General features: G+C 55.8%; 3 protein-coding genes across 5 annotated transcripts in view; 2 read left to right on the top strand and 1 right to left on the bottom strand.

Moving 5' to 3' along the window:
* The window catches only part of LOC113206229 (cytochrome b5-related protein), a gene marked incomplete in the record, with an annotated part of 2,865 nt that extends 2,467 nt beyond the window's left edge, over nucleotides 1–398 (top strand). The window contains 1 exon segment of the mRNA XM_052271197.1: nucleotides 1–398.
* LOC113206228 (EF-hand domain-containing family member C2-like) overlaps nucleotides 342–12,721 on the bottom strand; it is a 49,402-nt gene continuing 37,022 nt past the window's right edge. The window contains exons 1-11 of one of the 2 annotated variants that reach the window (XM_026422211.2): nucleotides 4,637–5,226; nucleotides 4,039–4,227; nucleotides 3,796–3,946; nucleotides 3,484–3,710; nucleotides 2,781–3,273; nucleotides 2,362–2,682; nucleotides 2,091–2,287; nucleotides 1,850–2,014; nucleotides 1,465–1,724; nucleotides 1,053–1,155; nucleotides 342–724 (exon numbers count right to left, since the gene is read on the bottom strand). In XM_026422211.2, coding sequence (XP_026277996.2) covers nucleotides 470–724; nucleotides 1,053–1,155; nucleotides 1,465–1,724; nucleotides 1,850–2,014; nucleotides 2,091–2,287; nucleotides 2,362–2,682; nucleotides 2,781–3,273; nucleotides 3,484–3,710; nucleotides 3,796–3,946; nucleotides 4,039–4,227; nucleotides 4,637–4,690 — 2,415 coding nt within the window. In that variant the 5' untranslated portion in view covers nucleotides 4,691–5,226 and the 3' untranslated portion in view covers nucleotides 342–469. Of the gene's footprint in view, nucleotides 725–1,052; nucleotides 1,156–1,464; nucleotides 1,725–1,849; nucleotides 2,015–2,090; nucleotides 2,288–2,361; nucleotides 2,683–2,780; nucleotides 3,274–3,483; nucleotides 3,711–3,795; nucleotides 3,947–4,038; nucleotides 4,228–4,636; nucleotides 5,227–12,721 lie in introns of those variants that run through there. The other variant, XM_052271195.1, reaches the window with a different exon arrangement.
* LOC113206240 (thymus-specific serine protease-like) lies at nucleotides 5,395–11,708 on the top strand. 2 transcript variants are annotated; one of them, XM_026422229.2, is made up of 9 exons: nucleotides 5,407–5,654; nucleotides 7,648–7,820; nucleotides 8,264–8,665; nucleotides 9,033–9,259; nucleotides 9,331–9,475; nucleotides 9,567–9,880; nucleotides 10,076–10,217; nucleotides 11,252–11,421; nucleotides 11,495–11,708. In XM_026422229.2, exons 2-9 carry the CDS (start codon nucleotides 7,648–7,650, stop codon nucleotides 11,605–11,607), a joined length of 1,686 nt encoding a protein of 561 aa, XP_026278014.2. In that variant the 5' UTR covers nucleotides 5,407–5,654; the 3' UTR covers nucleotides 11,608–11,708. The 2 variants fall into 2 exon arrangements, with proteins under 2 accessions (XP_026278015.2, XP_026278014.2); XM_026422230.2 differs by lacking the exon at nucleotides 11,495–11,708 and having other exon boundaries at nucleotides 5,395–5,654; nucleotides 10,076–10,213; nucleotides 11,252–11,415.

The following is a 12,721-nucleotide window of genomic DNA, read 5'->3' on the forward strand; positions in this document are numbered from 1 at the left end:
GGGGAACTTTCGTTTATTTTTGTCTCTTCTTTGTGGGGACGGAGACTATCTGTGGAGAAATTTGAAACACACGGTGTTACATAAAAAAGACTCCACGCTCGAGAGGGATCGGAGACTTTGTCACAATAACCTGATGGCGTCCGTGGCCCTGGTCCTGGCCACGGCCCTGGTCACTCCGGTGTCCCCTTGCACAGGGCCCCCGGCTGCCGCAGCACCAGCTCGCAGGACTCGGGACCGGCTACGGCGCCACCTGCTCTCGCAAAAAGCCCGAGCAACATTTCAATATGTGTTTTTTTTTCCTACTTCTCATTTGCTTCATAGTTTGCTTAACGTGTTGTGTATCAAATGTCAATAGTTTTCATTATTTTAAGAAAGAAAAATCCGAATGTTTGTCATTATTTCACGAAGAGTAAATTTAAGTTCCACCCGCATCCCCGCCGCCCCTTTCCCCTTCCCGAAATGGTGTGTCTTAGTCGAGTCCGGCAAATGTGACTGTGTATCGACCTGGAGCCCGGTGCGCCGGGCCGTCGCCGTCCTCGCCCCAGCCCGCCCCCAGCAGTCCGGGCGCGTCAGCGGGCACCACAGCAGCGGAGCCGCAGGGTTTGGCCGCGTCGCCGCAGCTGGCGCGCAGGTCCTCCTCCAGCCCCAGCTCGCCGAGGAACGCATCGACGGCCACCTCGCTCGCCTCCACCGTGGGCGCGTGGGACATCCAGCTCAGGTCGTGCTGCAACAAGGTGTGAAAATGTTCAGGTGAGGTGGGCACCAATTCAGGTAGTGCTTTGGTAACATGTCCTTCTGTTGTAATAAGTCGCAGAAAATGCTGTCAGCTATCAGCAGCAACCGAGCCGTTCCGCGCGACAAACAAACATTTCGTTTATCTCACGACCCCGCGGGTGAGGCTGCGGCGGGCGCCAGCTGAGTCCCGATACAGACACACAAGAGGTCACCCGCGATACGGCGCGGCCATTCAATTCGCGCCTCTCGAGATGTCAAAACAAACCAGTGACGCAAAGGGGGAGCCGGCGCAGCGCGCTGGTTGGATGCTCTCTCACCTGGAGGCTGACGGGCTCGGCCGGCGCCGTGGGGAAGTGGTCGTAGTCCAGGAAGTTGATGACGTCCTGGTAGTTGATCTGGCCCTCCTCCTGCTGCGGCATGCTGCGCGAGGGGAAGGGAGCAAGCGGTTACCGACACGCCAACATAGGCGATCATCCATAAAGTACGTCCGCCCTTTTGCCCTTCCGAGACTTCCCAGTTTAGTCAACACAGGCTATCGTAGCGCCTGATTGGTAGGCAACATATCGCCAGCAGCGCATACGTGCATTGCTGGCTGGCCTACCCTGACTTTCGCAGGCGCCGAGCTCCTGCATTCTCACCGAACGAATCCGATAAAAGCAGACGTGTACTTTTTGGACGACACCTAAAGGGGCATCAGCGCCAACTCGGAGGCCCGTCCGAGCCGCTCACCAGTCCAGCACTTTGTTGGTGAGCTCCACGTCCATGGGCACGCGCGCGCCGCGCAGCGCCGTGTACACCTGCTTGCGCGTGAGGCGGCCCGAGTGCGCGGCGTCCAGGTGGCGCAGCGTCTCGAGCAGGCGCTCGAAGGCCGTGAACAGGTAGCGCTTGAGCTCCACGTGCGCCAGCCGCCGGATGGCCTCGCAGTCCAGGGGGGTCTCGGACTGCACGCGGAAGCGCCGCGCCACCGTCACCACCTCGTGCTCCGTGATCTGTAGCAGGGAGAGTGGATAAAATCGTCTCTGCCGTGCAAAAAACTCTTATTCTTCGAGACGGTTTGCGGTAAGACGAATCTTCACCGAACACTGAGGGAGGTTGGTCTAAGATGTTGACGTACCTGGGTCCCGAGCAGACCCGTGAGCGCGCGCCGCAGCACCTTGTAGGGCGCGCGCCCGGACCGCAGCGCCTCCACGCCGAGCTGCTCCGACACGAACTGCTTGTACACGGGCCGCACGCGCTCGCGGACCTTCTGCAGGATCTGGCGGATGTTGCTCTTGGGGAACTGGAAGCAGAAGGAGTGCGCTGTAGGTGGCCAGGGGTGCGGCAGGGGGGGAGGGTGAAGGGGGAGGGGTCCCCACCTCGCTGCAGTTAAGCTCCATGTAGCGCAGCGCGTACTCGTCGGCACCCGTCAGCAGGAACTTGAAGTCGCGCAGCTCGAGCAGCGCGCCGATGTAGCAGTCCTCCTTGGAGTAGCACGCGGGCGGCTCGCTGCCGAACAGGTTCTCGCCGGGCTTGACGAACTTGTCGCGCGAGAAGAACATGCCGCCCTGGAAGCCTGCGATGGCCTGGTCATGTCAGAGCTCGGCCCCAGCCCTCAGCGTGCCCGCCCAGGACTCGCCTCGCACTCACCAGAGTTGACGCGCACGTTCTCGAACACGGTGAGCGTGTCGTCGGCCAGGTAGAAGCTGATGATGAAGGGCCGCTTGCTGAGGTGCGGGATGTTGGAGATCATCTGGGCGCTGAAGCGCAGCACTCGGCTGTCCATGCCCTCGCGGTCCTTGCGCAGGAACTGCTTCAGGTCCTTGACGGGCGCCACCGGGTAGATGGTCCGGCAGTTGTACGACGAGTCCTCGTGCGAGCCGTAGCCGTTGTAGGGCGGCAGCTCCGGCCGCGGCACGGAGTCGAACACGACGTCGTCCTCGGGCGGGTAGGGCTTGGGGGTGAAGTCCTCTGCGGACAGCAAAGGTCGTCGGAGTCAGTTTGGCCTACCCCGCGCGCCTCCTGCCTGCAGTGCCTTACCACACGCAACCCCAACCAGAATAACGCACCCAGGCCGAAATTAGCGCGGTAGTGCTCCTTGGTGTACTCGTCGCAGTCGCAGAGCACGACGCAGCGCCCCATCACGTTGATGACGGCGCCGATGGCCAGGTCGCGCTGCGAGTAGAAGCTGGCGGGCCGCGCGCCACAGTTGAGGGCGTCGAAGATGTAGCGCTTGTTGCGGCTGCCTTGGCCCAGGACGTTGAGCACGGTGAACGCGTCGTGCTCGCCCGGCGTCGGCACGCTCTTGAACTCCTTGAGCAGGCGGCACCGCGCCAGCAGCGTTTTCCCCGTGCGCCCGGAGTTGACGGGCAGCACCTCCTTCACCTCCACCGTGTCGTCGGCCAGGTAGAAGAGCAGCACCAGCTTGTGCAGGATGCCGTCCTCCGACTCGCGATCGTCCCAGTAGCCGTAGAATCGCAGCACGCACCGGTCGTACTTGAGGAACTGAGTCTCGTCGAAGCTGATCTTCTTGGGCCGCTTGGGCTGCAAGGCCTCCTGCATCTGTAAGACGGAGCAGGGGGTGAGAGGGGACAGCGCTCACCACGCCACCCCCAGAAACATGAAGTGCCGAACATGGTTTTGCTAAAGTTTCCCGATTGTCGTCTCAACTACATTACATTGATGGACCCTGCCCAGAGATGGCAATGCGAAGGTGTCACAGCTACCCGCAGCTACCCAACCGGTTTAACTCTGACCCGCTGCTGGACCTGCCTTGAAGCGCCGCTCCATGTACGGGTCCTCGGGCATGGTGATGGGGTCCGGGACCATGATGCCCATGCGGTTGAGGAAGTTGCGCGTGAAGCGGTCGCAGTTGACGATCTTGAAGACGCGGCCGTACAGCTCCACCTCGTACCCGATGTTCAGGTCCACGATGTCGACGAAGGTCTCGGAGCGTGAGTCCGGCGGGAAGCGGATACGCTGCCGTGAGATGAACACCCCTGTGGTGGTCAGGTTGTGCGTCAGAAGGATTTGATCGGGACGACGGAGGCACGGATGACTCACGCTCGCTGCAAAGTGCCTCACCCTGGTGGATGCCCGAGTTGACCTTTCGCGGCTCCTGGACCTGGATCGTGCCGTCCTCCAGGTAGAAGTAGATCTTGACGTACCGCGGCAGGAACGGGCTGCCCTCCACCTCCTGGAGCGCCTCTTTGAAGTACGCGTCGAAGACCAGCGTCTGCGAAACGGTAGTCAGTTACGTGAAACATTAGGGACACTTTGAGAGGAGAACGAACACCCTGCATGCAGGGTGGTCCGGTCTCACGTCACCTCCTTGTCGAAGGCGAGCCAGGCGGGCAGGGCGGCCACGTCCCCGCGGCAGTAGATGGAGGGCCAGCGCGCGTGCGGGACGTGCGGCATGGGCGCGCCGCCGATGCCCGGCAGCCGCTTGTCCAGCAGCATGGACAGCTTGTGCACATTGCCGAAGTGCTGCGACTTGTGGAAGCGCGTCTGCCCGATCTGAAAACAAGCGCGAGAGTCAGAGAGAACGTAAGTGGTTCAAAGAAAATTAACATAACATACAATCGATAACGGTTGTAACGAAAATAAAAAGTTAACAAAATTATGTAGTGATGTAATGACACGGTTTTTATTAAATGGAAAGCAGATGGGGGGGGAGGGGTCACCGTGAAAACCGTAAAACGGTTGTCTAAATAAAAAACGCCAATAGCAGGCACGGGTTTTCGTTGAATTCTCTTTATTAATTTGTGAAGGGGCACAGACAGACTTGAGGTGGAGACTATAGGTAACCCCCATGACACTGGCTTCCTCTGCCCAGACTTGTTTACATCTTTGTTTACATCTTTGCTTTACTCCGTTTAGGGCCCAGCATCAGAGGACTTCCCCCGCGGAGGGCAGTTCGGCGTACCTTTCGGTCGAAGTCATTGCCGGGCAGCAGCGGCAGGGGCGGGTTGCGCATCATTTTCGCGGATCAGTCGGGGACACGATAGTTTCGAAAATTTTGAGTAAAAAGCAGACTCGGGCGGAGACACTGTGCGCGGCGCCGCCCCGCCCGAGCCTCGCAGCGGGCGTCGCCGTCGCCATGGCAACCGCAGGGCCGCCAACCTGGCGGTCCACCACACCATCTCATGACCACACCTGCCCAGCTCACGGTCCGGCGGCAGCAAAGCGGCGGCGGACCTCACTAGAGCAAAAATAGTTATGATAGGCATCGGAATTCGGAACGGATGCACTGACTTCGAATTCGCATTTTAATCACTTGCGGTTAGCGACAAATTTTCGGTCGGCAGTCATCGATGATGCGGCGCCGATGTCACCCTTTTCTCAGTCAGTCGCATGCCTGCCAGTTTTCTCACTCATGTCGCACAAGGGCGACAACATTATGAGGGCTCTGAGGACGCAGTGGTGGTCAGAGTGGTCGGGTGCGGCGGGCTGCCGCTAGGTGGCGCGGGCTGTGCCGCGGCGCCGCGGTCGGCGTTTGCGCGCGGGGTATGGCCAGACGTCGTCGTCGCGGGGTACCGTCGCGAGCCGAGTCGTGGTCGGGGTCGGGGTATCGCCGCGTCACGCCCGCGCCCCCCGCGGCCGCCAGTGCCGCACCGAGCCGCGGACCTCAAGACGCCACCGCCGCCGCGCCACCTGATCGGCAGCCCAGCGAGCCCAGCCCAGCCCCTCCTCGCCTCATTATCTTATCGCCATCGCAGCGTGAGCGGGCGTCTCACACACCAGGACAAAACGACGCGCCGCCCAGGGCTGGACAGCACGCCGCACCGCTGGACAGCACGCCGCACCGCCGGACTTATAGTGACCGCGACGCCGCTGGACAGCGCGCCCTGCTACGCTACGCCACGCCGCAGTGCGCGCACTCGCCGCGCGCCCACGCCGACGACGCCGCCGAGGCCGGCGCGGTTCGACGCGATTAGAAAGACGTGAGTCCTAAGTCAACGAACGGCGGCGTACTGCGGGCCGGCGGGCCGGGGTACAGTGGGTGGGTGGGGCGGGCGGGGTGGGTGGGGGTGTGTGGCGTGGTTGTGCCACGAGCGTGGTAGGGTGGGCCCTGTGCCGTCTCTAGGTCGCCTACGCGGCGTGAGACGTCATGCGCGCGCACACAACCGGCGCAAACGTTTCATTTTCCGCATAACCTCGGCTAAGAATGTAAACGTACAAACAGACGCCGCCAGGGACATGCGTGATAGCAGTTGAACTTGAGTGGGACGGGCGTACCTGAAAGAAGATACTAGATAGAAGGGACGGTTTTATAGTCGTACAAAGTAACGAGTGTTAGCTGACTTGACGTTTTGAAAACACTCGCTCTATGCCGACACAGGCGTCTGCCGAAGGATCCACCAAACCAATTTGCAATTGATTAATGGTCAGTCTGTGAGGTCAATGATTGTTTGTGGATAAGGTGCGTCGGGCGTCGCCTGTATTTGATTTTGGCTGAGCCCATGTGGTACTTTCTTCCGACCTACAAGCTAACCGCGCTGCAAATTGACTGCCTCTGGGTACGCGCAGCGCAGGGAATGAACTTTGAACTTTGACGAACTTCAATTGAACGCTGAACGTCGGTGAACTCCTGTGATCGATATCAATAAACGCTGGTGAACACCATTCATTCAATACTTTAAACTTGAATAAGTACACATATTGGCGGATTCCCCACGCAAATATATTTAGTGTAGACAAGCGAAAATACTCGCGAAATAAAACTGTCACGCGAGCTGTCGTCACGGCATACGGGCGCCTACACTCCTGCCTACTCCACATTACTCGCCTTTACTACAAGCATTCGCTACATACTCGCAGGGAACTGCTTGTCACTGTCCGAAGGAGTGGAGGACACCTCGCTTTTAAAGCATTATTTTTCCTGCCTCGCTGTCACTGCCACTATAAGTGTAGTTCGATGACGGCCATTACCAAGCACCGCGCCGTTTCAGTCGCGCCCGCGTCGCGTCGTTATGGTCCGAGAGGCTGTCTGGGTCGTAAAGGGCTGAAGGCTGCGTAATCTGCGCGGCGATAAGGGGTAGTGGTGTTTGAGAAGATGCACTTGTTACCAGCCGGTGTGTGACGTGACGTGTTTGCACCACTAGCTCAACTGCACGCCCGGCCCGTCTGGGTGCACCAGAGACTTGTCTGCTTTAGCAAGCGCACCGTACCCACTGCTACCCCTGGTCACGAATGTAAAGAAAACCTCAATAACAAGATCACGAGGGGTGGGCCACTTGGATATTCCATAGACTTAAACATATTCCAAAATATATTCTAGATCCGTGTACACAAAAAATCTGAGTAGTCGACACAGTAATAACAAGTTTCTTTTATTTCAAGAACCAGTCTTAGATCTTATGGAGAACGCTAACGGCATCCAAGACCGCAGGTCTTAAAATACAAGAAACCGAGGGGGCAATAACTCCGGGAATCATGTGTACACCTGCCTGGGAATCACGGGATAAAAATCAATCGAAATCAACAGAAATGGCTTGAAATAAGCGGGAAACTAGTGGAATTCGTAGAAATTAGTCGAAATAACGTAGAAATTAGTCGAAATAAGCGTTTGCTTTTACTAGAAAACCTACAGAATGATCGTAAGAGGACGGGAATCACTGGGAATCAAGGATTTCGGGAATCATGTGTACACATTTAAAGGGAGTTATTGCCCCCTCGCAAGAAACTATTTTCACCGTGGACCCCTCGCAAGACCAGGATCAGGGTGGTAATAATTTTACAGGGTTTGATAATAAAATATATAAAGGACAATTAGATGACGATTAAGGAATACCTCTTTCTTTTTCGGACCCCGCTTTCGGCTCATGGGGACATCAATGACCAACTTCCGTACATCAATACTTCTCCATAGGGATGTCAGATGTCAGCTGACATCTTGTGCACCCCCTGAAGCTGACCGATGGCCGCCTGTTGCAGATGGCGGTGCGACTGCTCCCACTGCTGCTGCTGCTACAGGGCGCGAGCCTGCTCCAGGCCCCGCCGGCCGTGCTGCAGCCCGCGCCCGCCCACCACGGCATGACGGGCGCTGACCCCCGCGCCGCAGCCGCGCCGGGCCCCCCGCGCCCGCAGGCCCAGCCGGCCGCAGCCAGGTGAGCCGGGGTGGTAGGCAGCCCGCCCGACACAAGGGACCGCCAATACAGCCTGAGGACAGAATGCATACTTTTCTGGGTGCGAAGCCATTCTTGAAAGATCACGTCTAACGATGCCAAGGACCATTACTATGCACTTTGTTGTGCATAGAAATGCAGCTGCAGCATTTTAAGCAGCCATATGTGGGTAAGCACAATTTTGATGCATACTTTATGTACAAACTGTACCTAACTAGGCATAAATTGTACATATAGTTATGCACGAAATTGTGCATAATCTTATGGCTGAATGCTTGTAATTCTGCATGTTTGTGTGGCAAAATGCATTAGGTTTCAGTGTGCGCAGGGAGAACTAAACTTCTGTTGCCCTGCCCCAACACCTAGCTAGTAATACAAATTGTCCTCTCGTTGGTGCGCACTTCCCTGACGGCCTGGTGTTGCAGCGACGGCGCTGCGGAGACCCCGGCGGCGAGGCGCGCGCTGCTGCGGGCCGCAGCCGGCGCCCCGCCCTTCTCCTACTCGATGTGGCTGCGGACCACGCACCCGCGCGTCATGGACGAGGAAGAGGGCGCTGCCGCGGGGCCGACGCCCGTGCGGCGCAGCAGCGTGCAGCAGCCGCTGGACCACCTGGACGCGGACAACGCCGCCCGGTGGACGCAAGCCTACTGGCGCAACGCCGAGCACTACAAGGAGGGCGGCCCCGCCTTCGTCATGCTGTCGGGCACGGCCGACTACGCGAGCGACTGGCTGCGGCGCGGACACATGGCGGACCTGGCGCGCGCCTTCGGCGCCGACAGCTACTTCCTCACCACGCGCTTCTTCGACCGCGTCGACCACCCGACGCCGTGAGTGTGGTGTACCCTTCAACGCCCAACACGGCGACTCGACGGGCATGCTTTGTTGGCTTTCGCTGCAACTAGGAGTTATCATCTTTAATGCAAGGTGGAGACAAGATGAAAGCAAAGACAGTGTGTCCTGTCCAGCTTGCACGGGATAGGGCATTTCAGCTCAGATATTTTATTTTTTGCTAATACCATGCTTTGCAATTGTCAAGCTTCGCAATAATTGCAAAGCTTTCTTCGTAGATTACAAAGAATCTAAATCCTCGAAAGGTCTGCGAAGTAAATTCTTTGTAGACTTTTAACACAGTAGGTCGCGGCCGCCGCTGCGAGATGTTGATTGTTGTTTATCTGTCACGTGGTCGGCCCGCAGGGACGTTTCGGTGGAGAGCCTGGCCTACCTCAGCGTGGAGCAGGTCCTGCAGGACGTGGCCTCATTCATCGAGCAGCTCGATCTGCACAACACGCACCGGCAGGTGGTGCTGTTCGGCGCGGGCTTCGGCGGGGCCGTCGCCACCTGGGCGAGGATGCGATTCCCGGACTTGGTGTCGGGCGTTGTGGCCTCCGGCGCCACCCTGGAGGCGCGCTACGACACGTTCTGTGAGTCTGGCCACTTTTAATTTCCCTTTGCCCCCCCCCCCCCAAGCACTTGTAACACTCAGTTCCTGCAGCCTACTTCCCCGTCGTGTCGGACACGATCGACTGGTACCACAGGAAGGACATGGACTGCCTCGGGTACGTCCGAAAGGCCTACCTCCAGCTGGACGCCGCCTTGTCTACGGCGGCCGGCCGCGCTTACTTCAACAAGTACTTCCAGTGAGTGTCCCAAGCCCCCAGCCCACGCGCGGCGGGCGTGACCCCAATCGTCGTGCTGGTCATGACCATCACGTTCTCCTGCCCCTACCAGGCCGTGCGAGCCCCTCGCGGTCAACCAGACCATGTCCGAGGAGGACCGAGCACAGGTGCTGGGGCTCGTGGCCGGCGTCTTGGCCGACCAGGTGCAGGACGACCAGGACGGGCCGCTCGCCAACGGTCGGCCGGGCAACGACAAGCTGTGGCCGTACTGCTTCGCGCTGTCCAGCGCCTCGGACGCACCCCTCGTGGAGCTGGCCAGGCTCGTGCTCTTTTCCGTGGACGGCCAATGCCTCGACGCGTCCTTCCAGGGGCTCGTGAGCGCGCTCTCCACCAGCGACTGGGTCAGCGAGGCCAACACGCGCGGGGGTAAGGAAGGGACTCGGCGGGGGCGTTGGTTTAGTTCGGTGCCATGCCAAATAGGTAGTGGATGTAGGCTCGACCGATCAGAAACGTATATGTTCTACCCGCCATTTTCTTCGCCTGTTAGCTGAACTACACTATTTTAATTTACGACACTAATGCTGATTAGTAAGTCCTGGAATTTCTTAACTATGATTGCAGTTCGGCCGTGGTTATGGTTGCAGTGCACGGAGTTAGGACAGCTTCCAACAACGAGCGGAGACCTTTTCAAGTTTCCGTATTCACCAAGTATAAGCATGAGTACTTTCTACAAAAAGCTATGCAATACTATTTTCGGTAGTGAGTACGTACTTTTATTTATTTTTACGTATTTCTATTTACTGTGACTGACATTTGAAGCATTTGAACACATTTAAGATGGCCAAAATTCGTACACTTTTTACAAGGTGGTCCATCAGGACAGTCACACTGCTGCACGGCATCATCTGGTTTTTCGTGCCGCATGAGTTTTGGTCATTATTTAGGGATTATTCTGGCATTAATTTGTCGTCAAACTGACCGCTTCTAAAGCAAATTAATGACAAAACAAACGCATAATAATATAACAAATCGTTTTTTGCGCGAATTTATTTTGTCATTAGTTTTGGTCACATTATCAATGACAAACGTATGCGAAAAATATTCTTTAACAAGGCCATACGGGTGCTTGCAACACTTGCAAAATATTGCCATTGTTTTAACAGTGTGTGAATTGCCGGCGTGAGGCATTTTTCTGGCAAGCAGGAAAACAAAAAGCAGACCAGAACATCACAAGCCTTCTTGTGGTTGTTTATCTGAGTTAATAGTCAAATTATGTCTGCAAAAACAATTTTTAAAAGCAGACGATTTCCTGGAAACGAGAGAATGCTTTCGGTGCCCGGGTAGTGTTTTCGTTCGGCGGATACAGGGCCGATAATTTTTAGTCCAACTCTACCTCGAACAACATTGGGCGGGCTAAAATTTTAGGCCATACCGCCCAATCGAAAACACCAACACTGGTATGTCCTTCTCGTCGTTTTATTTCGCAGAAAAGATGCCCTCCACCGTTAGAACAAAGGGAATTTGGCGCACTGCGGGTAGCAGTAGCACTCAATCTTATACCACACACTCCTCGCCCCCGTTGCGGTGCGGTGGAACAACCTTTCCGAGAAGGCGTAGGCGGGCGTAGTCCCGCATATGATCCCGTTGGCGCGTTTCTCTAGCGAGTCTGCGAGGCCATTACGAGGAATTTGCGGCACCATCCGCTATCTCCAAAAACACATAAACCCGCTAGAGTTGAGGACTCGAACCTTGAACCACTTTTCCCTCTTCACACTGTTAGTTTTCGTCTTTTCGCAGCGTCAGCAGTCAGCTCATAGACAACATATCTCAAATCAACACGGTTTACGGCGGAAAGGCGCCCAAGATCTCGAACGCCATTTTCGTGAGAGGTGACCTGGACCCGTGGAAGCACCTGTCGCCCGAGGAGGGCCTGCCTGGGGAGGAGGTCCACGTGTTCTCGGTGCTCCGTGCGTGTCCCTGTGCTCACCTGTCCCCCACTCGACGACACGCCTCTCTCTGACCTGCTCTCTGAACTTGCAGGAGCGTCGCACGCGCACGACATGTTCCCCCGCGATGACTACGACCCGCCGTGGATGAAGAGGACCAGGAAGGCCGTCGCCAACGTGCTGGCTCGTTGGCTCTCGTCTTCTTGAACCGAAAGCAGCCCGAAGAGGCAAAGCTAACGAGCCAGCAAAACATGCGTTGTTCTGGTCGCAGTAGTAGGAAAGACTAATAAAAGCACCTTCGCACCATATTTTACTTTATTTTCTGATCCTTTCTATGGAAGATACCTGTGGCCCATTCTAGTTAACATCTAGACGATGGGTCACGGCACACTGCCAGTAGCGTCCATCGTATCTGGAGACGGTGGTGACAGCAGGGGAGACTGCTACCTACCTTTACGGCCAATTTTGGGGGCGCAACATTAGGGTTGCCGACTTTTAGGGGCTCATTTTCTTATGTGATTAAACGCTAACTTATTCCCTATTTCCCTTGATTGAAGGTATGGCTAGATTGAAGGACCTACGAAATTTACAAAATTTGCAAAATGTATTACTGACTTCGGATGTCATCGCTAGATTTTAGTGCCACTGCCTCTTCTTCTATTTAGCACCTGGCACCAAAGCCGGTGCACTAGACGCCTTTTGCCCCTGGAACTAAACAATTTACACGCAAAAAAATAAAATCCAGTTCCGTGCAAATCGGTTGCACAATTTTACACCCGTGCAAAAAAATTAGCTGGATGTAAAAATATTTAGCTGTACAGCTAAGTGTCATTAGCTACACGGTTATTAAACGGTACGTTTTACTGGATGGCTAAAAAATTGGCCGTGGTGTTAAACAATAAGTTTTAGTGCCTGGCACCGAAAATTTTTCTCAGTGCACAACGTGTGGAGATGATATTAACTTAGAGCAATTTCAGGACGTTCAAGACTAAGGAAAATAAAAATTAATAAATATTGAAAGCCAAAAAACAAACAAGGAACAAAGCTGCTGCATGTTTTTTTATGGGGGGGGGGGGCAAAATATTATTAAAACTACTCTTTAAATCTGGGGTGTCCAGCAGCTGTGCGACTATGCGACGCTTTTGCAGGACACCTTGGGTTTTGTTTGTTTATTCATTTTCTCAAATCTCGAGTACTTGAATGACCAAGTTTGTAGGAAACCTCTGCTCTCTGAAGTTCAAGGAGCACAAACGAGTGCCCGATCATCCCCGTCCGACAAACACAAACCGAGCACTGGCGACACAAGGGGGTCCAGGGGGGG

Source organism: Frankliniella occidentalis, unplaced genomic scaffold (assembly GCF_000697945.3).
Source record: "Frankliniella occidentalis isolate FOCC.00 unplaced genomic scaffold, Focc_3.1 Scaffold153, whole genome shotgun sequence".
NCBI lineage: Eukaryota > Metazoa > Arthropoda > Insecta > Thysanoptera > Thripidae > Frankliniella > Frankliniella occidentalis.

Coding starts and splice junctions, on each gene's coding strand:
- LOC113206240 (XM_026422229.2), top strand. CDS start 7,648: ATGGCGGTGCGACTGCTCCCACTGCTGCTGCTGCTACAGGGCGCGAGC. Junction 8,666..9,032: donor CGCGTCGACCACCCGACGCC/GTGAGTGTGGTG, acceptor GTCGGCCCGCAG/GGACGTTTCGGTGGAGAGCC. Junction 10,218..11,251: donor AATACTATTTTCGGTAGTGA/GTACGTACTTTT, acceptor GTCTTTTCGCAG/CGTCAGCAGTCAGCTCATAG.